At 46.6% G+C, this 25,874-nt stretch overlaps 2 protein-coding genes across 17 annotated transcripts; one reads left to right on the plus strand and one right to left on the minus strand.

Annotated features, from left to right (window-relative positions):
- Window positions 1-115: 115 nt before the first annotated feature.
- pikfyve (phosphoinositide kinase, FYVE finger containing) lies at window positions 116-20,276 on the minus strand. 14 transcript variants are annotated; one of them, XM_084688729.1, is made up of 43 exons: window positions 20,149-20,276; window positions 18,362-18,546; window positions 17,498-17,659; window positions 15,791-15,900; window positions 15,395-15,566; window positions 14,188-14,392; window positions 13,668-13,694; window positions 12,317-12,406; window positions 12,076-12,220; window positions 11,810-11,967; window positions 11,573-11,684; window positions 11,334-11,481; window positions 10,821-10,988; window positions 10,581-10,646; window positions 10,249-10,378; window positions 9,795-9,975; window positions 9,636-9,710; window positions 9,430-9,537; window positions 9,180-9,320; window positions 8,945-9,071; window positions 6,760-7,700; window positions 6,228-6,614; window positions 5,861-5,947; window positions 5,664-5,764; window positions 5,478-5,549; window positions 5,188-5,359; window positions 4,890-5,068; window positions 4,650-4,763; window positions 4,420-4,528; window positions 4,124-4,278; window positions 3,909-3,999; window positions 3,743-3,803; window positions 3,523-3,657; window positions 3,292-3,412; window positions 3,071-3,166; window positions 2,852-2,935; window positions 2,435-2,526; window positions 2,192-2,251; window positions 1,832-2,008; window positions 1,558-1,661; window positions 1,011-1,401; window positions 821-895; window positions 116-723 (listed from the first exon to the last, which is right to left on the minus strand). In XM_084688729.1, exons 2-43 carry the CDS (start codon window positions 18,534-18,536, stop codon window positions 608-610), a joined length of 6,420 nt encoding a protein of 2,139 aa, XP_084544855.1. In that variant the 5' UTR covers window positions 18,537-18,546; window positions 20,149-20,276; the 3' UTR covers window positions 116-607. The 14 variants fall into 14 exon arrangements, with proteins under 14 accessions (XP_084544855.1, XP_084544856.1, XP_084544851.1 ...); XM_084688730.1 differs by lacking the exon at window positions 20,149-20,276 and adding an exon at window positions 19,460-19,542; XM_084688725.1 differs by lacking the exon at window positions 20,149-20,276 and having other exon boundaries at window positions 15,416-15,566.
- A 915-nt stretch (window positions 20,277-21,191) lies between these two features.
- sgo2 (shugoshin 2) lies at window positions 21,192-25,725 on the plus strand. 3 transcript variants are annotated; one of them, XM_084688743.1, is made up of 9 exons: window positions 21,192-21,384; window positions 21,705-21,811; window positions 21,912-22,087; window positions 22,173-22,247; window positions 22,367-22,434; window positions 22,722-22,870; window positions 23,002-25,188; window positions 25,303-25,411; window positions 25,505-25,725. In XM_084688743.1, the coding sequence occupies exons 2-9, from the start codon at window positions 21,715-21,717 to the stop codon at window positions 25,614-25,616; spliced, it is 2,973 nt and encodes a 990-aa protein (XP_084544869.1). In that variant the 5' UTR covers window positions 21,192-21,384; window positions 21,705-21,714; the 3' UTR covers window positions 25,617-25,725. The 3 variants fall into 3 exon arrangements, with proteins under 3 accessions (XP_084544869.1, XP_084544868.1, XP_084544867.1); XM_084688742.1 differs by having other exon boundaries at window positions 21,192-21,536; window positions 25,300-25,411; window positions 25,505-25,724; XM_084688741.1 differs by having other exon boundaries at window positions 25,300-25,411; window positions 25,505-25,723.
- The last annotated feature ends 149 nt before the right edge of the window (window positions 25,726-25,874 follow it).

The raw sequence follows: 25,874 nt of genomic DNA on the forward strand, positions 1-25,874 counted from the left end.
ATGATAAAGTCTTGGGGATCGTTCTCATGTAAATATGGTGTACTGTACCACCCATGTCATCTGATTGCAAAATTAGGAGACAAAGAATCTGTCACGGTTCCAAACCGTGACCAAGCAGTGTTATTTCTCTTTAATTACATAATCTCTGTACATTTACAAACTTTTACATTACATTGATTATTTGTTCACCAAACTAGGTCCAGTTAAGATTCTCCTTTTTTCCCCCGGTATTTGCTTTCTATCACTGTCCTTTTAAAACAGTTGGAGTCTTGGCAAATCAACTGCAGTAGTATCCCCCACAGGAACGTCATGATATGAGGGCTTGAAAAGATGTTCCACAATACTGAAGAGAGCCTGGGTAATAGGTTAACCGGCGCTGTCAGACGGGTACAGAGTTACTGACAAATGAGTCTGAGACAAAGGATACAACACTGGCCTTGCTTTCATTACTCAATAATCAAACATGTCATTGTTCAGTGTGCTTCTGAGGATCCCCCGCTGGGCCAAGGGAGGTGAATCTGAGGGAGTGTCTGTGATTAAGTGTCAGGGTGTGGGAAAGGAAAATACATGTATATAGGTATAGTGTATGGTAGCAGACCCAGGGTTCTCAGCAGTTGACCCCAAGGCCAGTCCAGTGGTCAGGCACCATGAGGAAATACTTGTCCATGGCCTCACAGAAGCGAGCTCGGTACAGCTCAGGTGACACCACCGTGGGCATCTTCCCTGTGGACACAGACATCAGCCGACGCGTCACACCTTTAATACACGCGTGCCTGAAAAAAAGCAATAGCTAGCGACCACACTGGGTTCTCTCGGTTACCTTGTCCCCCAAGGATCCCAGTGGATTTGACCACCATCTCCAGTTTCTTGTCCCACGTGAAAGTGCGGATGTAATCTGAAATAACAGGGAAGAGATTTAGCGCAGCATCCAACGCTATCAGAAAAGACAAGAAAAGTGAGCACTTCAAACATAAATCTGTTTGCCTGTGGGCGTATTTATCATCCCTCACCTATGATGCCCACCACCAGCTGGTCGGTAGCGTCATCGCGCCCCACTAGCAAAGAGTAGTCGATAATCAGGTGGCTGGACAGGAAGTAGGCGTCGCTGTGGATGGCGGCCCTCAGGATGGCCTTGCAGTGGGCCCGGATGTACAGAGGGTTGTCGTGGACCAGCTTCAGAAGGTTCTCATCCAGCAGGACCACCTCACAGCTCTCCTTCCCCGAGTCGGTCTTCACGTTGCGGTTCCTCAGGGAACCTTTCAAGTCAAACACCTGGGCCATCTTGCGGCCATAGAACAGGTTCTCCATGACCAGGAGATCGAGCTTCTTCTCAGTGTTGTTCTGGGAGTTCTTGTAGCCGATCCGGTACACACCCAGGATCTTGGCTAAGGCCGTCGGACGCTGGGGGGGGCAAATAGGGTGAAACGTGGTTTAACAAACCATTGCCGGGTCAAGTTCAGATTGTCTAAGCAACCACCACATGAGTTCATTAGTTCCTCTACTAAGCCACACAGCGAATTAGAGAGCGTTAACACCAGATGCTCATAAGGAGTTAACCTTCTGCTGCACGGCTCCAGTGATGTAAGTGAAGTAATGAGGAGCAAAGTCCAGGAAGGACTGGACCTCCAGCCTGGGCATCTGCTTCAGGATGAAGCGGTCGTCTGAGGACAGAGAGGCAAAGCAGGCTAGCAACGCAGGCCGAACACCACAGGGCTGGACCTGTGTAGATCTCGCTCACAGAGGATGGAATGAACATATGCTACAGAGAAAGGAGTTTCGTCTCGTCGCCAAATGGCTCGTATACAGTCGGCTGGTGTGCGTGTGCAGGTACCTTCCGTTGCGTAGAAGACTGCCCCGGACTTGCCCCCCCGGGCCTGCCAGTTGATGCAGTGGGACAGCGAGCGGACAAAGTCGTCCTCGGAGCTCTCCATGATCTCCTCTCGCATCTTGTGGAACTCCTCGGCGTAGTAAATCCGACAGTAGAACTTGGCGTTGGCGTCGGAGAACTCTGTGAAACGAGCGGGGTGATCGATGCGGGTCGTCACACAGCACAAGTAGTATCGGAAAGGCTGAATTATGGTGGGCTCAGGGTCGATCTATGAGGTCGTGTTTCATTGCCAACAGATCAGTCAAATACTGAAGATATGGGCACGGAAGTGATAGACGGGGGGACAGAAGGAGTGAGACTCACGTAGCTCAATGTGTGGGTTCCCAGCCTGTTTCTTGTGCTTGTCTCCTCCATCAGAATCCTCTGCAATACAAAGAGACATATGCTTGTTATCTCCAGAACATGATCTAGCATTTTCCTTCCTTCCTTTCTTAGATGAAGTCTAGAAGGTGGGGGTATTCATTTGGATGACTAATTCAGTTCATGTCTCCCCATCTACTGCCCAGGTTAGGACTTTGACCTTGGACCCTGGAGAGGGTCACTCACTGAGTGGGTCGGCATCCAAGCTGCTGCGGCCAGTCTGGGAGGAGGTGGTCTCGTTGGGCTTGGCAGGGCTGTTCTTCACCCGGCCGTCAGAGCTGCAGCCGCCGCACATGGACAGAACCGGAAACAGGCCAGTCAGCATCATCACATGCAACTCTTTCTAACCCGAGGAATGCAGTATGTGACTGTAACTGTATGTGACTTATCGATGTAAAAATGTAACCAACCTAGATTTTGCTGGAGTTAAACAACATATTGTTATGTATAATGTGACAGTCATTTAGCAGACGCTTTTATCCAAAGCGACGTACAGAACAGAGGGGAATTTGACCCTGCAATAGCTTGATCTGCAGCCAAATGCTCTACTCCCTGAGCTCTACCCTCTACGTAGCTGCAGTTCAAGAGGAAGAGGTTCATTACGTGATGTTCTGGGCGCTCTCCTCTCCTCCCGCTTTCCCAGGCGTCTTCGACAGCTCATCCAAAGACGTCTTGTACTCCTTACAGCTGGAGGATTAGCAGATTAGGATTAACACAATGCTAGGCCAATGTCCTTCCACTGTTCCCAAGAGGCGGAGGACAGACCAAGACCTTGGTTGTCTTGGCTGAGGCTGTAACAGAGAGGGGAGGAGAGGTCCTTACCTGAGAGCGAAGGCGATGATGGAGCTGGGTTCTCTCTCGCACACGGCAATGGGGACCCTCTCGTGTTCGTACATCAGATAATGCTTGTCTGGATCGCTGATCAACACACGTCACCACGCAATCAGAAAAAGACGCCCAATGCTTTCACGGTCTACAAAGAGGGAGCACGGTCCCGGACTGAAATGTTGTTCAATGGAAACTCTTCACAAGCTTAGACTCACAAGGGGAAGGGAATGGGGTTGTAGCTGTTGCCCGGCAACAGGTTGGCAAGGATGGCCTTCATGGTAGACTTCTCCTTCACTTGACTGTCAGCGGAGCCCAGCAGGTGTCCATCAAACACGTCTGAGACAGGCATGGAGAAAGTTAGAGCTACCTATTTGTAGTGTGTGTTATGTGTGCTGAGTCAGTTTGTGCATGTGTGTGTGTGTGTGTGTGTGTGTGTGTGAGGATACCCTCTGGGATGCTGACAGAGTCCAGGTCAGGGAAGGAGGGTCCAGAGGTGAGTGGCTCCGAGCCTGGTTCCCCTGGTGACGGCAGCAAGGAGGAGGAGCTCGACAGTGACGGGAGTGTGTTCAGGTGACGGTCCTCTGTCAATCAAACACATAGACACGCCCATCAGCAGCGCACGCATCAGCAAACGACGGAACCTGAAAGCAGGGCCAAGCCACTCACCTTTATCGCCATTCTGAACCACGGGAGAGGGGTTCCGGGGAGAAGAGTCCAGGGCACTTGTCTGTCAATCAAAACGCAGACCGGAGTCAACACAACATACAGCACACTCTAAGAGAAGACAAAACGTTGGTTGGATCTGGGGGGAGCTGATCCACAGAGCACCGACCTTGCTTTCCTCTGTCTGTCTGTGTCTCCCGGGGCTGGGCGGGACAGACAGACGCTTCCTGCCCTTCTCCTGCTGGAACAGATCCTGCAGCCTACAGCGGGGGGGGGGGGGTCAGTAGGAGTCAAGGGGTGTGGAGGAGCCCCGCCACGCACTGCCGTGACCATGACGAAGCAGCCGTTAGAAAGAGACAGGCTGCCGGTGAGGGAGTGGATCACCTGGTGTTCCAGGACTGCAGGGTCTCACACAGGCTCTGCTTCTTCAGCACCACCGACTCCAGGACGGTCTGCAGGTGCTGGGGGGAGTCCACGCTGCAGGCCTGCAGGCGGGCCTGCAGCTTCTCTATCCAGGCCCGGAGCTCTGCATCCTCCATCTGCACACACACACACACACGCGCACACACACACACAGCTCACCAACGCTGAACTGGAGTTGTGGGCCAGCGTGCAAAAGAGACTAAACAGGTGTTCTGCATGGCATTCAGAAAGGTTCACTGTTTCGAGGGGGCGCGTACATCTTTCTGGGCAAACAGGTCCTCCATCTTCTCCTCTCTTGACTTGCTGAAGGTGTCGGTCTTGAGGGAGGTAAGGCGGTCATCTATGGCTAGGTACACCTGGGTCACTCTGCCAATGCAAGGTAGAAACAGAAAAAGGACAGGGTTTGTAGTAAGATGGAAGCCCCGACTTGATACGATGGGGGTCAATAAATCGTATTTCTGTATGCACACGTGAAACATCGCCTTACTTTTGCGTGAAGTCCTTGAGGTCCAGTTGCATGTTGGCTTTGGAGGGCCCCTGGTTCCTGATGAAGATCTTGGGAGGAGGAAGGCAGATTTCCAGCAGCCTCACAGAGATGTAGCTGAGGTCAACACAAAAACACATAGTTGTTATAAACATACAGCTCACACATCATCTTCCACCTCGGTCTCCTCCACGGGTTGGCCCAGGGCCGTCTCGACGAACAGAGTGCCGCGGCTGCACTGACCTGAAGGAGGCCACCATCTGATTGTAGGAGAAGTACTGGTGGTAGTCTTTGTGGATGAAGTGGCCACAGGGCTCGGCGTTGGCCCGCCGCATGTACTGGTGGCCGTAGAAACGCAGCTCCAAGTACTTGGCGAAGGACATGCACCACGAGTCATTGGACAGAGGCACCACGGGAGTCACCTGCAGTTCCGGCGAGGGGTCACAGGAAGAGAGGACGTGAGCAGAGACGTAGGAGAGACCAGAGAGATGCGTTGGCACCGGGCAGGCTGCGTGCGGGACGGCCTCGTCCTCGGTCTGACCTGTTTGCAGATGCGGCACCAGGAGTAGTTGAGGATGGTGTGCTGGTAGCCAGGGACTGGAGAGTCCAGCTCCTTCAGGACTATCTGGACACAGCCGCTGCCGTGGACAAAGCGCCGGACATGGTGCACCATGGGAGTTTCACAGAACATACTGGGGCACTGGTAGGATGGCCTGCACCACACACAGACCGGACAGAAAACGTTTAATTGAAAAAGGTATATCATTGCAATGTATTAGCGAAAGTTGTTGATGTTTGTACAACACGGTATGGTTGAAGAGCATGCTTCACCTGAAACAGTATCTTTCCAGAAATATGCCAAGAGTGAGGTCATTCTTTCCATAGAACTCCATAGTCACGATCCTGTGTGAGGGGAACAGAACATGCTTGAGAACAGGGTTGGAACCTTCTAGAGCTGTCGACAGGCCTGTCTGATGGGTCACCAAGGGAGGTCAGGAGGAGATAGGAGGGGTTTACCAGGGGCTGACGCAGGGGTTCGGGGCATTGTTAGACTGGGCTGAGGAGCTGCTGAAGAGGACACAGAGGCGCTGGTGGTTCACCGGGTTCAGACAGTCCAGCTGAAGACAAAAGCAAACACAACAAACAACAACAAAGATCAACAAGCCGTCAAGGGTCAAATGGTGCTATTCAGAAGAGCACACCAGTGCACTCACAGTCTCCCCAATAGATCTCAGGTCAGGGATGAGGTGGTGGGCTCCACTCGTCATCAATAGACCACACTGGTCTGAGACCAGCATTGGCTGAATGAGACGAGGGGACAGGTAAGATGGGCTGTTTCTGAGTCACGACTCGCTTATCAACTCGTTTCCCTGATTTCTAAAAGGCAATTCAGCATGGACCGAGTATTGAATGTGATGACATTTGCACCAGACACAGCTTCACAACAACACAATCACCCATCCAATCATCCTCCAATCTACATACAGAGAGGGCCCGAGGAGGACCAGTACAGTACAGGACTGAGAGGGACTCCCAGCAGCATCCTGTGTTACGCTGTCTTTATCAGGAGCTCGGTATCACCTTAGAGGCCCACGTCACGTCATTCTGTCCCGCCGGCTTCTCGTCCTCGCTGTCGGCCTTGGCGGGTGCCTTGATCGAGGGCTCACGAGAAGGTGGATGACTGAAGGTGGAGGAGACGAAGGGGTCGACCTCTGCCCGCTGGCGGATGCGCCCGCCCTGGGCGCGGTAGTCGGCCAGCATCTTGGCCAGGTCCTGGCTGCTGCCCAGGTGCTCTGCGATGCGGGCGCTGGTGAGCCGGTGAGAGGGCCGAACCTCCACGGGCCGTGGCGGAGGGCCGCCGTTGGCCACGCCCCCGAACGACGAGGGGGCGGAGTCCTTGAGCAGCTGCCTCTTCCTGCGGCAGTCCAGTTCCTTGAAGTCCTTGTTGAGCAGTGGAGAGAGGTAGACCTACGGAGGAGAACACGTTATAACACCAGTGGATCCGGAATGGACTGGAGACACTTAGCGACCTATTGATCGTTGCCATTGCATGGAGTGAAGTGGAGACCAAATTGAAAAGGAACACTTCAAGTTGTATGGCCAAACCACTTACTTGCTCGGGGAAATAGTCTCTGCTGGGGCAGCGAAGGCCGGCAGGAGTGAGGAGGAAAGGCTCCCTGAAGGTAATGAACGGAGAGATACAGAGGAGGATGTCCTTCAGCTCCTGCTTGAAGGCCGCTGAGATGGACTTGAGGCGGTCGTCAGTCGAGGCCACCTGCTCGGTGACAAACAGCCCGGTGTCGTCCTGCAGCGGGTCCCTGAAGAGCCGGGGAACCGTCTCTGAGCACGAGTTCTCCTCCCCGGACTCCCCCCTTGAGAGTCCTGCCGACCCCTCCACCTCCGTCTTTCCTCCCAGCTCCTCCAGCTCCGGTTCCAGGTCCAGGTCATCGATGAGGTAGGGTGGAGACACGGGAGGTAGAGGTGCCAAGGGGTTGAACAAGGGTGTGGAATTCATGACAGCGGAGCCCAACCCCTCAGCCCCATGGGAGGGCAAAGGGGACAAAGCCTGCTTCTTGTTGCCATTAGGGCTCTCGCTGTCCTTGACATGGGACTCTGAGACACAAGGCAGCCGGCCAGCGGGAGGCTTCTCCTCCAGCTGCCCAGGCGCGGAGGGACCTACCGTGGGCACGGTATTTCCATTGACCCCCTTTCCCTGGAGCTCCACTCCAAGTGCTCCTCCTGTTCCTTTCTCTCCTCCTCCTCCCTGTCCCTCCTCCTCCTCCTCTGCAGTGGTGCTCTCCAGCAGACAGGGGAAAGAGCTGCTCTTGCCCAGGCTTGGCGGCATGGCAAACTCGTCCATCAGGAAGGAGATCTCCAGTTGGGAGTGGTAGGCCACACACACCATCAGCACGATGATCTCCTTCACCCGGGCCAGCTCATACTCGGAAGCCCCGCGCAGCTTGATGGTGCAGCCCAGCTGAGGGGGACAGCCCTCGAAGAACATCAGCGTCTTCACGTTGTCTGAATGGTGGGAGGAAGGGAATGAGGAAAAACCTATCAAGATAAACAAAAACAAATATACATTTGTTGTGGCCGAAAACTGTATGAAACTACTACTAGCTAAACTGTCTGACTTACCTTAGATGAACTATCACTGATTAAGGACTGAATGGTTTCCTTAGATCTGGAATACTCAATAGGTGGACCGCAGTCCGGATTCGGACCCAGACGCAATACAATTTGGACCGAAGCCATTAGGTCATGATCCAAGAGAGTTTTTATTGGTGTGTGCGTGGTTTCACACCTTTATTGTTTTCCTATGTGTTTTTTATCTTTTGTGTCGAATCCAAAGATTCAATCAGGAGCTGTAATAGTAATCACCATGACAACTCACTCACTCAATGTTGGCCTCATTCTCTGTGGGTCATGCAGGTTGTGTGTCATTCGCAACAACGCAGGCTAATCAATTTGCTAACGGTAGCCTACCTGTTTCTTCTTTAGCAAAAATCATGTTGTGACAAAACCCACCAAAAATGAAAAGTTGATTTTTCACATTTCAGACAGAATGGACTGACAAGTATTCATTGTGTTGCCGGTGGGGAGTACAAAACCATGTGTTTAATCTGCAATGAGACGGTTGCCCTTGTCAAATGTGGTAGAGCTAACGTGAAAGGTCACTATGACACAAAGCATAGACACCGAACAAAATTACCCCCAGAACTCTGAGGTAAGGGCCAGAAAAATAAACTATCACTGTTACGGACCCTGGACTGAATGGAAATTTGGTGAGTGGACCTTTTGAGTTTCTAATTGAGTACCCCTGCCTTAGATGAACTGTCACTGACAAAGGTTAATCAGGAGACATTAAGATAGGAAAGAACTGACCTAAGACAGTCCCAGTATAAACATGGAAAAGAACAAGACACAGTTTAATGTCGGACCTTTAGACTGAGAGATGCACTTTGGATAGAAATGCTGACATTAGGGAAAGGAAGAGATAGCCAGAGCAGGAGGTTTTTCTGCATGCCCATGTTTAGGTAAAGGGAGGGCCTTCGTTTGAGTATAAAAATGACTGATGCTTAAGCTTGTGTAGGCTTTCACCACGGAAAGTCCCGTCTGTATCTATGATGACATCAAATAAAGTACTTGCATAATGAACCAGAGGAAAAACCCGACTCCCGTTTCCTCCTTGAAAGGCAACCTTGCTGAAACAGCCCGCAACACATTCTATATACAGTACTGTACATTCAGGATGGGATTCAAAGGGAGAAATGATGCGGGTTAGTCATCTTGCTCACCATTGGCCAGCTGGAAGGACTGCAGGTAGAACTTGTGGCAGGTGCCCAGGCGAGGCTTGGTCAGCAGCTGGTCCATGGACATGACCAGGTCTCCCTGGGTCATACGACTCACCCGGTCCAACACTTGCTACACACATCCACAAGAAGCAAAAGTGAGCTTCGCAGAGCCACACAAGCAAACACCCAACAGTGGCCCAACTGATTTGGAAGGTTGAAGGCGAGGTTAGTTACTGACGGGTTTGACGTTGACGACCAGCGTAATGCCGTGCTCGAGCAGGATTTCCTGGGCGATGCGAGACACCGTCTTCTCCACCAGCACCAGGTTGGGACGCACATCCGCTATGCGCTGCACGTAGTTCTTCAGAAACTCCCGCTCCTGGGGAAACAAACAGATGAGCGGGGAGGTCAAGCGGAGGGGATCTCCAGGGCGTCACCTCGTAGAACATGCACGCAAGACGGCCCCTTGTACTGGGTGACAGACTGACCTGCAGCACTATGGGGTCAATGCAGGTGAACTTGGTCTCTTCCCGGTAGAGGTACTCTATAGAGCACTTCAACAGCAGGATCTTGGGGTTCTTGATGTAGGAGTTCATCTGCGCAGACAGGGAGTAGGAGAAGCAGGGAGGTCAGGCAGTGGCTTTGGGGAGAGGTGGAGAAGGGGGGCTACCACAGGAAAGGTCACTATGCCTACCTTTTTGTGGGCAATGTTCTTGGTGCACGCAAAGCCATTGACAACGGCAGAGTCAAACTTCTTTCCTCCGGGAATCTAGAATACAAAGGATTAACTGCTGAAACCGTCTCACACGCCCAATGTGGAATTGACAATAACGTCGTGACAGGTCACTCTGACCTTCTTGATGTGGACCAGCTGGCGGATGTCCATGTCGTCGTCACAGCTGCGTACGTCAGGCCGCACAGTCTGGACCACCTGCCTGACTACGGGTACGATGATGTCACGCCAGGAGAGGGACAGGGACTCGCTGTAGAGCAGCTGCTGCAACAGTGCCATCATGTGGCTATGGTTGGCAGAGCTGTGGAGGGAAGAGATTGTTACCGTGTCTTCTCAGGAACTACCTCCAACTACCAACACCTCGGTGCAGACCAGAGTACAACTGAAAGTTCCTTCTCGACCTGTTGTCAAAGATCATTCCAGAAGCAATTCTAACCTAACTGGTGCAACAAGGTCAAAAGTGTCCTTAATTCACAGCAAATTCTCTAACAGACAAGTCAATGTAAACAGCAGGATTTCAAACACGGTGCACTCAGCACACGTCCATTGTCAAGCTGCTTGGTTTGCTCCTCACAGCAGTCTCTCCATAGCCTTCTTCTCGCCGTTCTCCTCGCGGAGCTGGTCCAGGGAGCTGTGGTGCCAGCCCAGAGGGGTGAACAGCATCTCCTTGGCCTTCTCCTCCACGCGGCGGTTGAACAGAGACTCTGAGGGGAGCATAGGCAAAGAGAGGGAGGACGTGACAAGGGAAGACAGCTGGGTGTGTGTGTGTGGTGCTCAAACCTACCAATTACCTTTTTTTCTAGCCCTGTTGTCACCAGGCCAGCTGAAAGGGGGATTGCTTCCTCTTTTGGTGTCGTGCACATGTGCGCAGTGTAGAACAAAGAACAAAAAGCAGGAAGTTCCTACCTTTGATGAAGGCATCGCTGATTAAGATGTTCTGTCCTCCGTCCTCTGAGATCAGGTACTCTGATGCTGGCAAAAGGTCAATATGTTTGAGTTTTTTTAAGATACAAATATATTACAATCACACTACCGATCAATATACGATCAACGATCGGAACTATTCCGAAAACGTGTTACCTCTAGTACCTCTAGCTAATCAAAGTTTGTGTGAAGAGGCTACTGGTGCTGCATTGTTGCGCTCACCTTTCTGCTCAGCAGGGTGGGGGGGTACGTGGGGGTACTTGGACTGCTTCTTGATGTGGAAGTTGACATTGTCCTGCTCCATGTTGAGGTTAATGGATGCAGCTGAGTCACTGTCCACTGCTGACTGGAAGCTACTGACTGAAGTCCTCTTACTGGGGCTGGCAGAGTCTAACACAGGGATTTATGCAATAGAGCTCTTTTGGTAACGTAAAATCATAACTGCACTAGTTAGGCCAATCGTATCTGGACACCTGCTTGTTGAGCCTATCATTCCCCAAATCAACAATGCTCCCATGCCCAAAGGGAGGGCGATAGCATCGATAGAGGTCTATGGGTGTGTGCGTAGGGGGCATATTAAGGCCCATGGTTTTGGAATGAGATGTCCAACCAGCTCATATACTGTAGGTGTGATGGTGAGGTGTCCACATTCTATTGGTCACGTAGTGTACATGGCATAAAGTTGATCTCCTGTTGATCTCCCTCAAGTGGCGTGGTCAGGGAAGGGGTACATACTGTGCATCGTGTAGTCACTCTCATCAGCCAGCTGCTCGGTGTCGCTGTCATCAAACTTGATGTCTTTGAACCAGGAAGGCTCGGAGTGTCCTTCGAGGGAGTTGACGCTGTCACTGTCGGGTGACGGCGTCTCAGAGAACTCGGTGTTCTGTAGAGGAGGAGAGACGACGCTGGGAATGAAGTGCGCGTTCGGAAATATCCGTGGTCCTTCCCTCTCACCTCACATGCCAGCAACTCACCTGGAGGGCGCGATAGAGCGCGTACTCGTCTCTGAACAGCTGGTCATGATGAGTGACACAGTCCAGCCAGCGACCATCCACCAGAGCTTGGCCTATGGCTATAGCCTGGGCCCTGAGAGAGACATACAGATGGGGTGGAGAGATTCCAGACGACAAACAAGAGATGTAACTCGCTAAACGTCAGTTTATATTAGTTGTAACATGAAATACTCCTTTCAGGGTCATGAGAACATTTACCTGGTAGAAATGGTACCACTCCTCAGCAGCCAATTGACCAGCTCTTTTCCCACAATGCAGTTGGGGTATGTCCTCAGCCAGTACCTGTGGTCCTGGAACTCCATCCCGGTGTTGTTGTGACAGATCTTCTTCCACAGGTCCTTCAGCTGGGATGAGTCCTACGTGATAGCAGCGCAACAGCACAAATGCTTCCCACATTTAGACTCAACCAGCACCAGAGAGAACATATTGTAAAATGGGAAACAGAAAGAGAGATGGGTCTTAACCAGTAGGATCTTCCTCTCCTCCTCGCCGTGGTCGGCCTTGAGCCCAGGCATGGCCCGGCTGGCCTGGGGGCTTACTGAGCTGTCATAGGAGGGCACCATGGAAGAGCTGGAGCGGTCCAGAGACAGGTTGGTCACACTGGCAGACCTAGACACACACACACACACAAATAAGTGTGAAAGATAGTAAAAATATAATCCCTGAAATATTTTTTTCGACTGGGAGCTGAAATTAATGTCTCACCTTTTCCTGGCTGGTGACTTGCCCACATCCTCTTGGAGTGCATTTAGTCTGGAGTTAAGACCACTGTTCTGAGACTCCTGGTGAATTAAACTGACACACATATATTGCAAAACATGAATGCTATTCTCAGTACACCTCAAATCAATCTAAATGTATGTGTTCACTAGGCATGGGTTGGTGTCAGATTTTGATGGTATGATAACCTCACGGTATTGCGATTACAACTCTAAAATATTTTTGTTGAACACAATAGATTTCATTTTTAAAGCATCATATTAAATTGTTTGGACAGAAGTATTGTCATGATATGTCAAGATAAATAGTTCAATTATTTGTTAGTTTTTTTTTTTTTTACTAAAAAGAACAATAACGCTACCTAACTTTTGTTTTAATTTAATTTATACACACACAGACGGTGGAAGACTTAGATAAAAGAATATACGTGACCCCGAGCTAAATGTAGGCCTTAATGTTGGTACTAAATAGCAGAAATTTAGTAGGGCTCTCAAGTTGTATCAAAAGTTTGGCGTGAGATGACCATACCGTGTTTCTTTTTGTCTGGTTTTTAACTTTATAACTCGAGACAACTATCAACTCCGCAGAAATCTGCGCCTCTCAGAGAAATTGTTGAAGTGAGTATCAAAGCAACTGCGTGAGATTGGAGAGACCTGTATTAGCCTAATCTACGACGGTGGCCAGTGAAGAAGAAAACATCGGAGCCGGAGGAGGGGGTTATATTCCGAGATTGAAGTCGTAAATTTGCGAGAAAAAAATCGGAGATTATCCGAGATTAGACACAAATTTGGGAGAAAAAAGTCGGGGATTCCCAGAGTTTATAAAGTCACAAATTTGCGAGAAAAAAGTCGGATATTCTCTAAAATACGTCTTACAAGCTGCATTTGCTTCATCCGTGGCCGTCCGAATGTTTTCGGTACACGAAAGATTCCCATACTGCAGGGAAAAGTTCGAGTGGTGCACGTCCTTTGGCTATTAGCTACACCTGGTGGTGATTGACTGTTGCTCGCACCAACCGGATGGTTACTTTCTCCGCAGTGTAAAACCTGAGGCATTCCTGTACTTTCCGTCTATGACGAGACACCTAAAAAAGACAGCTCATAACGCAGCAAATGTATAACGGAAAATTTGAGAGGTATTGAAACCGTGACTTTTTCAAACCGCGCTTTACCTTGTAACCGGTAACTGGCCCATGCCTAGTGTTCACCATGCAAGACAAACTCGTTTCAGAGAAGCATGCAGACGTCTTCTTGGTAGAGCTAGAGTGTAAGGAAGAACTAATAGAAGAATGAACAGATCTTTGAAAGGCAAATGAAAGAATGACAGCCAGACTCACTTCTTCCTCATCCCAATGGGAGTTTTTCTATGCCAGGAGAGAGAGGAAAAGATTTTCTTAAAGAAAGGTCCACAGAGAAACAAGGAGGAGGCGAACAGTTATCAGATCAAAGATTGTCACAGGATTTGATGACAACAAATTGATTATCACAAGCACAGGCTTAGAATCCAGAATTGATAATAGATTAGAAATTGACCTGGGAAATTCCCCAAGAGAAATTGATTAGATGGTTTTCACTCAAGAATCAAAGAGCACAGAGTAGCCTATGCTCCAGGGACATGCACCAATCACTCACTCATGTTGTGGTTTAGGCTCCTCTATCTTTCAAAAAACACGGACAACTGATTGGTTAGGAGAGGAATGAATGTACCAGCATAAATGAGGCAGGGGTATAGAATGAAGGATGGGGGCGTGGCGAGAGGCAGGGGTGTAAAATAAGGCAGAGGTAAGGGTAGGGTTAAAGGATAAGGCAGCGAACATCCCTCTCTGACTGCATGTCTGTCTGCATGTCTGTGTTCACCTTTGCCAGGCGAGGTCTTCCTCCAGGAAGATGTTGCGGCTGGCCTTGCGTCCGCCCACGGGCGTGCGGGGCTCGCTGGGCTCCACGCACACAGAGCAGGGCGAGTCGGACAGGGCGCTCAGGTCCTCGCCGATGCAGCCCGAGTCTGCAGAGTGGGCGTAGCTCATGGCGATCTTCCGGCAGTAGGTACAGGCACGCAGGTCTCCTACACGGGTGCGTGGTGAGAGTGAGGGGTAAGAAAGAGAGAAAAAGAGTAAGGTTAGGTTTTCATGATCTGCACCTTATGCTGGGGACGCACCACAGGATAATCGGTCAGATTTCGGCCCTTCCGACAATCCTAGGTAACATGTGTCCCGATTATCTTGATGGTTCCGCAGATTTGATCAGATGTTCCCTTGGTGTGAGGTGTGTTAAGAGTGACCACACACTGTAGGAGCAAAACGGCTACATCTAGTATTATTTGTCCTCATGTTTGTGGTCTCTCACAGTTTGAAAATCGTATAAGATTTAAAAAATCGTATAGTGTGTCCCCAGCATTAGAGGTCTGGTCAGATAGTTGTGTTGGGATTAGTTCAAGGAAGCAACCAAAGAAAGCTATTGATTAATCAACCTTGGAATTAACCATTCACTCTGAATGCATATCCTCAGCATTATTTCTGGAACTTCAAGTACACCTCAAACACAGGATAACCTTGTGGACTAGCCATTCAGTGAAAGTGGTTGCTTGGAGAAAACACCAGAACAAACAGAAGGCAACCACTGAACCACACATCACTCCTATGGTTAATTCCATCAGCCTCACAGCATCAAAAACAACCAAACATGCTTGGTAAGTTGAGTTAAAGTTTTTCAATTCACTCAAAAGAGTGTGCGCTCATGCGGTAACACGCTATTAGCCAGCTGGTCAACTTACCACAGCCCAGGTCAAATCAAGAACCAATAACAATCAGCATAACAGTCATGTCTGTTTCACACACACACACACCATGCTCCTGTCACCCAAAGGACTCTGTACATACTCTTAGATCATCCAGCTGTATCAGCCACGGGCCTCTTCCTTGCCGTAACCTCTTTCCTTTGCTGCCCCCCCCCCCTCCCGCCCCCTCTCTCTCTCTTTTATGTGTCATGATGGTTCAGTATGAGGGAGGGCGAGTCACGGAGGCCTCCCACTCGTCCATCGTGTGTCCCCCACCCCGTAGGCACTCACCCGTGTAGCCCATGAACTTGCCCGGGATCTCCTGGTTACAGCAGCGACTGCAGAAGATCTGGCCACACAAGCGACAGTGGTGGCGCCGTCGGAAGGTGGTGAACTTCTCGTTGCAGTCGTAACACTCCTTGCACTGGCTGTCGGGCATCCAGTACTGCTTCAGGTCGCTGTCCTGAAAGGTCATGGAGTCATGAAGCTCTGGTTGAAAACAAGAGCAGCTGTTTTTTGTCCATCTTGATGGCTTCGAGTTAATGGAATATACAATGTGTATTTGCTTAGATATCACAGACTCCAAACCTGCTGCACCAAACCCAGTTTAGTTTTGAAAAGTCCAATTCTAAATGTCTTAGGTAGGATGTGACAGTGGTTTACTGTTCAATTGTATGACATATGTACCTGGCTCTTTCCCTCCATGATCTCTTTCAGTCTCTTCAGAGCAGTCCGCAGCTGAACAGCTGTGCGAGGGTCATGAGTGCCAAGGGACGCTTCCGATTTCCTGTGGCCATCTAGAAAGCAAACACACACACGTAACTAACTTGAGCACAATATGGACACAACCTAACCATTCTACAGTATACAGTCACATGCATAGACTATATAGGCCAAACTTCTGTAAACTCTGGTAAGGTGGTTATTAACTGTGAATGTGCAGAAAAGCAGTTAGTATTTCAAGACATCAAATGCAGGGAAACATAAAATAGTAGTAGTATGGTGGTTCAGAATGATGGTGTTAGCTTTAATACTGTAGTGTCACTAATATGTACCTTTCAATGTCAGTTATTGCCATCAAACCACTCATATCATAAGAGACCTATATCCAACAAGCAATGATGCAAAATTGGCTTAGCTATTTAATAACCTTTACTTCAAACAAATACGCACACACCCATCACTCATGGATGTTTGTTAGGCCACTTCTTCTTCACACTGGTTAGAATTGCACAGAAAAAAAAGCACAAAACTGTTATTTTTTTTGTAAGTGTTTTAGCAAGGCACACAGTGCAGAAGAGCCTCACCTGGCCAATCCACTGGAAACAGAGAAGACATAAGAAAAGGCTTTTTGAATGGATGGTACTCACACAGATCATCCATTTCTCTCCCTTTAAATTATGCATGCAAGGGTTTGTATAAGTACGAGTAACGTTGTCATGGCACTATACACCCTTTGTGTTTCATAAACCCCTTAATCTCAACCAAATGTACTAAACTACTTGAAGGGGTACAGGGTTTCCCACAGAAAATGTGTTAGTTAAGGTGGTAGGGTGGGGTTTGCCTGGGGGGGGGGGGGGGCTAGTTTGTGCGATAGACTAATGCGTTCTGCAGAGAAGGGAGACAGTTTTTTTGGACTACGTAGTTAAGGCGGCAGGCGTGTGATGCTTAGGCGGCCACCTTAACTGAAAAGTGCTGCGGGAAACTCTTGGGTACATGTTTGAAAACACCTCATAACATATTATTGCAATGCAAACTGAAATGTTGCTTGAGACCTAGAGAGTGTACTGGTACACTCTCTAGTGTACCAGTACACTCGCGTGTAGACTGGCATTTCTCCATTCCAAACGCCAGTCTCCTTTCTCTGTACACTCTCTAGTGTACCAGTACAGTGTACAGCACACAGGAGGTTTGAACTGTGTTCACTTTCTCTGGCACCATCTACTTCTCCTTAAAGAGATCTGATTGGGTCAAACTCACCAGTAAAAGCAGAATTAAAACAAGGAAACTGACACAAAAGAGTGTTATTGTAGGAGGAACATTTCCCTGTTGTCTTAGAGAACCAATGCAGGCAAGGTTCCTTATTAGACCATCACTAACATCATTTCTAATGTGAATGTGCACAGTCACATCACGGGCAGTTGGGTTTTTGGGGGGGGATAAGATATTCCTGATAAGGTCTCGAGAAGAGAACCGTCTCTTATAACTCCATTATTCCTGATTACATGTTCACGATGATGAAAGAGAGACTTCCAGCATCATTATTGAAGTCTGACGTAGATGCTAAAATCACTGGGAACATATTGAATGTTTCCAACTGTTCCATCCATCCAGTTATCAATCCAGTAAGGAGGTATGAATGCGTGTGGGTATGTGTGTGCGTGTGTGTGTTACCAGAAGCTGTGGAAGTGCGGCGTAGTCCATCCGGGTGCTGCTTCCTGTGTGTTCCGGAACCATGGACAGAGTGGGCGGGGCTGCTGGACCAGCTCCTCCTCTCACCCTGTGGCGATGGAGTGGACACCTCTGACTTCTCTGCCGATGGGGGGCGGCCCTCTTCTGTGCACGCACATCAATGAGAGAAGAACCATTGGGAAAACATATCACGTATCGAGAACCCTTAGACCAGTTTGTAAACACCAGATCAATAACGCGGTCCACTTTCTAAACGTCTTTGTAACCTAGCTTCCATGTTGCTGTATTGTCTGTTCATGTTACTTTTACTCAACTGTACCTGCTCCAGAATAACATCATCATAAAATGTGTATATTTCTTTTATAACACCCAAATGAAACTTACAGTAAAATATAACATGTATTGCTGTGAATATACTCTGTAATCTCAAAGTATCACTTTCTAAGCAGTCAGGAGCATGAGGGATCCTCTGCTGTTGCCTTGGTGATCGGTCTTCCGTAATTAGGGGAGTGGACTGAAACGCACGTGACTCACGTGTTTGACTCCTGGCACCTTTCCAAATGCTAACTCTCTATCACATGACTTCCTGAGACACTGGCCCCACACTAATCTCTGCTAAAGCATCTTCATTTGAAAAGAAGACAAATAAAGGCAACGTGGCAAAACACACCTATCCATCAATGGAGTTCCACACACTGTAGATAAGCAGCAAGAGAGACGTGATTAAACTCACTAAACTAACCACCCAAAGCTGTTAGCCTCACAACAGTCTCTGAAATGCTAGATACCATAACCATTTCGAGAAATTTGGTGTATGTCTGTGTGTGTAAGTGTATGGTGTATGACCTTTGTTAAAACGAAACAGGTTGACGAAGGAGCTGTAGGCCGAGCGGAGTGGTGGCTCATCCTGCTCCGGTGTCAGGGGCTTGAAGTGTGTCAGGTGGGACGGACTGGGAGCCGACAGTGGCGGTTCTGTGCTCCAATCCAGGGTTGAGGAGGAGGATTTGTCATCAGCAGCCATGTCACTGGTCCTGGTTAAAGGAAGCCCAATGAGTGTGTTGCTACAGTTGAACTCTAAGACTCTGTTATAGCCTTCCTTTCAACAGATATATCAATTAATGTATAAATAAACACAGGCCGTGCCCTAAATAACCATATACCATATATGCCGCCGATGTCTTTACTTTTAAAAAGTAGCCTAACACAACTTGGCACAACTACAAATCCTTACAAGAAAAATATTCTCATCTGGTTGGCCTGATTTATCAACCATCATGCTCATATGTCAGCCGCTGAGCTACTGAGTTTCTGTTACTCCCCTTAGGCCCTACCTGATCAGTAACCACCATGACCATTTTGTGAATCCAAGTTCATAAACTGTTCATTAAATAAAAATCATGGTGAAACAGCAATCCTTTTTAATGTCAAATCACATATTGAAACAATAGGCATGGTTATTGTATATTCTCTATATATATTCAAAATATCTATATTTTGTAACTAGATCCACTGGTACATAGTTCACAGGCTTACTGTTAATGGAGGCACATGATTCTACTCACCCTAACCCTGCTCAGTACTAGAGAAATGTGCAACCCAGCATCAATTAATAAAGGGATATGCCCACACTTACAGGAAACCTCACTCATTGGTACTGAAATGATAGGAAACTGAGAAAACTGTGCTGAGTGTGCTCTTTCAGTCGCTGCATTAATGTCTCTTGAAACTCACATTCTTGAATTGAAAGTTGAGTTGTTTTGAAAAATAATAAAAGCAGACCATTTTGCAAGTCTTGTTATAATATTGTCAATTGTTTACAACAAAACCTGTCTAGGCACAAAACCCACAGCCGGCTTAAACATGCAGTGTCAATTCAGACAGCAAGCAAGACAGTCTAAAAGGTCGAAGCAAATAGCAAGCTAAATTGGGTCTGGACAAACTTACCCTTTGATATGTATTAATGGCACTTAAGCTAGTTTCTGCTGCTCTGCATGTCACAACTCCAGTTTCTAATCTTCTAGTTCTAATAATTCTACTGTCGCGGTAGAGGAAAATGACAACATCAGTTGCAGCATCACTACTCTGACTATCATGTGACACCGCAGGCCCTGTAACTTGTGATAGACACCCCTACAAGTACAAAATGTCTCAAACGAATTATACTTCTAAATGGCTCCTTAAAATGGGCGTTTGTAAGCTAGCTATGCCAAAAAACAAATCACTGTGTGGTCAATGTACTTGGACCATGAACAGCTAAACATGCTAGTTAGAGCTACAACTGTCAAGCTAAAAAAAATTACAAGTTTGATGCGTGAAAGGGTAGCATTGGCTTCCAGCATTTTAGATGCTCGAGCTAGAAGTTAATTTATTTCTCCAACATTATTTGATAAGAGCAATATATTACCCGCCCTCGCTGTCAGACCAACTGTCAACAACTAGACAGCTAGCTAGTATAGTTGCTAATTCTTCACACTAGCTACAGTACTAGCGTTTGTATTGTAGAGTCAACAGAAGCTGATTGGCTAGTATTGCGTTAGCTTGCAAGTTAGCTAGCTAGCTAAAAACAACAGCAGGCCTGTTGCAACTGAGTACACGTAATTGAAATGAACTTGTCACTGAAATTGATCATTCACCTGTATTATTCTCTTCTTAGTCATCACAGTATGAATCACTTTGATAAAACAGATCCGGAGTCGGCTGTTTGCATGAAATAGCAAGCTGCATTGGTACCAAATGAAGCAGGCAGACGAAATGAGCAGAGACCAGGTCAATCGAACTGTTCTGTTGCGATCACATGATGAGGCAGCAACCATCAACTACCTAAATATCTATAATTATCGACAAGTTCAAGACATGTAGAGAAATATAGTTGATTTAAAGTAAGCTTGACAGCATAGTTGTATGTTCTGATACGCACATAACCAGTTCTTCCAGTTTCTGGTAATAATATAGATGTGTTTATTTTATAGTTTCGTTGGTTGTAATGTACCATACCATTCGTGTATGTTTTAGATTTACTGTACCTGGATGTTCTGTTGTGGGTCAGCACCCATGAGCGCAAAGAAGAGTCCATACATAAGACTACAGTAAATAGCGAAAAAATGTCTCAAAATCAACCTGTCGTGAGTCACCTGATTACGATCGAGCATGTGAAAGTGATGGTTACACGAGACATTCTGGTTACACACATATTAATACCCTGTTGTGACATTTCGATTGGAGTCAAAGTTTCAAGAACGCATATCTGACAGTTGTGAGTGTACGACAGGTTTTATGTTTGTGCACTTTATTGCACAAACATAGTATAATATAATACATTATTTAGGGTGATAAAAGACTGAAGATCGGGGCCGCATCCGTCAAATTACCCTTGAAAACAAACCAAATACTACCATACTACGTCAGATATTTAAATGTATTTGGTAGGGTAGTCAAGATACAGTAGGCCTATGCCCCAAATCCCGTGGATTACTTTCTACCTCCAATAATATTTAGCATCATGCAAGCCAGCTTGATGCACACAGGTAATTATATTTTTGAGAGATATTATTTATGAATTATAAACAAATACATTTCATTAAACATCATTTGTAATTAATTATTAGAACAGAATTAGACCTTTGCCCACGTTGCACGTTCGGCACAGACCGCTTTTCGGTGATTGGCTATCATGTTGCTCAGGTACGCCTCCAAATTTTAACAGGAAACGGCGGGTGATTTTGTTTTTGTTTGAGTTGAAGCACGGATTTAAAACATACAATAGATGGCAAATTGATCTCATCCTTTAGTACGACTGCTGTAACATTTTGGCATTATAATCAGGGTGTCTTAATCCAAGCTTTAGGTAGAAAACCATAATTGTTATAACGGTAAGAAACTTGGCAGTTACTAGCTAGTTGCTAGCTAGCCTAGCAAGATGCATGTTATTGGTAGAGCTATGCCAGCTAGCGACCGTAGTACTACTGTCTGCACCGACTGTACAAATATCGTTGGCTGCTAGCTAGCTAGCTACGCAATTTAGGTAAGATGAGCTGCTGTAGTGTAGTTTTCTTAATTTAGAGACTATTCAATCCAGACTATAATTCACATAAGAGTTATATGGACTAGCTGTACTATATAATGTATCATCGATTATTTTAAGGAGAAGAACCACTGATGATGAAAATTTGATATATTATCAACATTACAGGTTCTCAAACATGGAGGGCGTGGTGGTCCCTGGAAAGAAATTGATGTCCCTTAAAACATCAAAACAGACCTCGACAGTGGCATCCAAGATCAAGAATAAGATACTCAGTAAGATAAAGTTGGTTTATAATTTGAGAATGTATATCAGTTCATGTTCATGACATGCTGCATGCATGATGTTTCATGGGCTGTATGCTTTCATCTTCAGATACCTCCTCATTCTTCAAGGTCTCTTTGAAAACCAATAACAAAGCCCTGGCCCTGGCCTTGGTGGCTCAAAAAGAGAAGAGCAGACAAATGGAAGTGGAGAATGTGCATCTACAAAAACAAATTGAAGCTCTCTACTTTGATCTAGCAGTAAGGAGGCACAAGCACAAGAAACTGGTGGGTTACACTTACCAAGTCACACAATTTTTACATTGAGCTCAGTCAAACATTGACCTAGTAATTGCATCTGCTCTTTTTACAGGTCCTTATCTTGAAAGATTTACACCGCAGCACTCAGGATAACCTGGAAAAGGCCCTCGACCTTTTTTCTGATGATGTAAGATTTTTTGTTTTGTCGAATGTCGTCTATCATTGCATTAGAAAAAGTCAGCTCATATTGTCACTTGACATAATAATATTTACAATTAATATGTAATTTGAATTTTCCTCACTTAGGCTGTCCCTGAACCATCTAATGACCTTATTACCCCTGAGGCTGAAGATGAAAATCATCAGTTTCAGAGGTACTTATAGTTGGCAATGTACCCTACAGTATTTAGGAACAAAATAGCCTTATTTACATTTAGTCATTTAGCAGACGCTCTTATCCAGAGCGACTTACAGCACCTCCACCCCACCACCTTATTGAGTATAGAAGATTTTCTTTGTTTTTTCCCTGCAGTTGTTAAGATTTTTTGGCCTTTGAGCAAGCTGACAGAATGTGTTATAAACAGAGAATACTGTTTGCTATCTTTTACGATGCAATGTTTTATGATGGGTCTTAAGTGCTCTCCCCCTCAAATGTCTTCAGGGAAGCAGCTCAGATTTCTCTCAAACCGGAGCAGTTGATTTCACCCTTAAAACAGACAAGCATAAACCATAAACCTATTGTCAAGGAAAATGCCACATTCGTAAACCTCACTGGGACACAAAGCAAACCCACAGAGTTAAAGGTCAAAGGTAAGCTGAGTGGAGTTTTGACTCTACTTGCCATGAAGATGTCAGCCGATCCGAGAACACATATTTGTCATTGTTGGGTTGGTTATACTGTCACTGGTTGAATATTGTTATCTTTCTGTTGGTTCTTATAGGCAAAGTATCTGAGACTGAAAGCCAGGCGGACAAGAGTTTATCAACTCAAGCAGGAATGCTGCACATGTCCAGTAGCTTCAGGACCGAGGTAGAGAGGTGGTCACAGATCCTCTCAAAACCCGGACTAGACTCAAACCCAACCGTGTGCCTTGACAACCAAATGCCCTCAGTTGTGCGTACATCTGACAAACCACAACCTCTTTCCATAATGGAGACATTAAGACCTGGGTATATGCCTGGCATTACAAAGGAGACCACATTAGAGCCTGCTGACACAGAAGTGAAGATCCCCCTTGACACAGAGATGGAAATGACTTTGGCTGACAGCATGGTTGAAATAGTCACTGTAGAGACCAAACCCAAGAAAGCAAGGACAGATGATGCAATCAAGCCCAGGAAGAAGTTAAAAAAACTATTATCAAAAGATTCTGAAGAAGTAGAGAAAATTGCAGTAAAGAAAAGTGATTCAACTTGCGTAAAAGACAATCTTGAGATGGGGACCTGTTATAGTTCAGAGCTACCTCAGTCATGTTCTGAGACCCTGTTGACTTTTGACAACATATCAATCCGAGATGAGGAAGAACAGCCACAAGCATTAACTAAAGTCTCAGCCAATGAGACTCAAACACTTGCTTCTCGCAGGAAAACTCACTTCACCTCTCGTATCCCTAAGCACGGTCGACTTGCTCGTGATACTCAGAAAGCCACGCAGGAAGAGTCAAAACCTTTTGACCCCAGGAAAACTTTTGTAGTTTCTGTCCAAAGTAAGTCCCAAAACACTGTCTCACCAGACCCATTTGAAGATGCTTTCTTTATGGACGGATCCTCTGAAAACAAAGACAGCGCAAAATGTGTAGACAAAGAAACAGAACATAAAGCATCAAAAGGTAAATGCCGAAAGACGTTTGAGGTGAAATCTCAGACTGACAACTGTATGAAAAAGAAAACCTTCACAGTTTCCAATGAGTTGCCGAATCAGAGAAGCAAGAAAACACAGATCTTATCGTTAGAAGTGGTCCATGATAAGCAGATGGTAAAGGATACATGTGTAGATTTGGACCTACAGAGTGCCTGTGTGGACAACAATGATTCTCAACCTGAATCCAAGGACACACATCGTTCTTCCTGTTTAAATGCCATTATTTCACACAGCACCAGACAGAAGAGCAAGAGACCTACCGACTCTGGCCAGACCAACAAGGGAAGATCAAGAGAGACATGTGTGATCTCAGTGCCTGGCGATAACTCATTGCAAAATACTTGTTCTGATAAGCAGATGGGCACTCCTGGTACAATATATAGTTTTGCGGGTGATGAGTCTTACACACCCAGCGATCCAAGCATAGCAGAGAATCTTCCTGTTACTGACCTAGACCTAAACCACTGTCGAGTCACTGGACATGAAAACAAACAGTGTCAAGGTGGAGAAACACAGTCTTCTTATAAACGTCCATTTAGGGCTACCGAGGAACCAGCTGAGGGTCTGGACTGCCAGCAAATGGATGCAATTCCTCCTCGCGAACCAGCTTCTGCCATTGTGCAAAATCCTAAGAAAGCCAGGAAAGAGAAGACTGGAAAATCTCAAATGAAGGTGTTTTTAGAGGGGATCTCGGTTAAGGAGAAGAAAAAGAAGGAAAGAAGCAGCACTTGTGGATCTTCATCCAGCCAGAAGCAAGAGAACAAAGGCATGGCATGTATAGAGTTTGCAGTACCTCATGCGGATACACTCGAATGCATGCCTGCAATGGGAAAATCTGATATTTCGCTCGTAAAATCACACAAAGAAACCATGAAGAGTGATCAAATGGAGGAGTTGTTTTCAGTTAGTGCCCAGAGTCTGAAGACGAAAGGGGATATACAGTGTAGCTCAAAGTCTCAAATCAACACAATGCACAAACCAAGGTGCAGGGGCACGTATGTCATACCGTTCAGTAATATGGATTCCACTCCAAACGTTAACTCCAGGAGCCAAGCAGAAGATGACGGGCTCTGTGTCAGTGAGGATGCGGTACATGAGAGCCTGATGGATCTGCTGGTGGATACACGCCCCCCGTGGGAAACTCATGACACTATAACAACTGAGTATGAGCTGGACTGCCTTGACTCCAGCCCCTTAAAGACGGCCTCTCGCAGAGTTACTGTGTATGAAGAAGAGACTGCCAAAATCATTACGGAGCCATCTCCAGGTAGTATTTCTGCGCTGTTAATATACATTTATGTTTCATTCAAGGAAAATGTAAAATGATTATATTATATATATATATATTTTTTATTATTATTTATTATTATTTTTCTAGCAGGATGTGCCCTTAAGTCTGTGACCAATACTAACTGGATGGAAAATGAAAACACAGGAAGAACGAGGCGACGGGGAGCTGCTGTCAGTTACAAAGATCCTCCCATCAACTGGTGAGGACTGCTCTGCACATGCTCAAATCGCACACCTAGAGAGAAAGATAATACCTGATTCGATTTTTGATCGATGTTTTTTGTCTTCTACAGCAAAATGAGGCGCGGCGATAAGTTTACAGACACAAAGTTCCTGAATTCTCCGATATTCAAAAACAAGAAGAAAAGGAAACAGAAGACAATTGAATGTGCTCCAGTTAATTAACTTTCTTCTGATTTTTTTACTCTCGGTTTTTATGCAGGTGTAAAATGCTAGATTTTTTTACTCTCGGTTTTATGCAGGTGTAAAATGCTTTTTTTATATATATATATATATATATATATATATATATATATATATATATATATATATATATATCCAGTGAATACTTTTTACTGTCTGAAATATTAATAAATTGGTTGAAACTTAAAATCAGTGTGATTTTTTTGTTATGGACACATGCATTAAACAAGCTCTCCTAAG

This window comes from Hypomesus nipponensis, chromosome 23 (assembly GCF_054491055.1).
Source record: "Hypomesus nipponensis isolate SF chromosome 23, ASM5449105v1, whole genome shotgun sequence".
Lineage (NCBI taxonomy): Eukaryota > Metazoa > Chordata > Actinopteri > Osmeriformes > Osmeridae > Hypomesus > Hypomesus nipponensis.

Excerpts from the sequence above, each read along its gene's own strand:
- pikfyve (XM_084688729.1), bottom strand. The coding sequence starts at position 18,536 with ATGGCTGCTGATGACAAATCCTCCTCCTCAACCCTGGATTGGAGCACA. Across the intron at positions 10,379-10,580 it reads CAGCGATGCCTTCATCAAAG|AGTCTCTGTTCAACCGCCGC; the intron begins GTAGGAACTTCC and ends TGCTCCCCTCAG. Across the intron at positions 3,167-3,291 it reads AACCCCATTCCCTTCCCCTT|CGATCCAGACAAGCATTATC; the intron begins GTGAGTCTAAGC and ends TGTGTTGATCAG.
- sgo2 (XM_084688742.1), top strand. The coding sequence starts at position 21,715 with ATGGAGGGCGTGGTGGTCCCTGGAAAGAAATTGATGTCCCTTAAAACA. Across the intron at positions 21,812-21,911 it reads GATCAAGAATAAGATACTCA|ATACCTCCTCATTCTTCAAG; the intron begins GTAAGATAAAGT and ends TTTCATCTTCAG. Across the intron at positions 25,412-25,504 it reads AAAGATCCTCCCATCAACTG|CAAAATGAGGCGCGGCGATA; the intron begins GTGAGGACTGCT and ends TGTCTTCTACAG.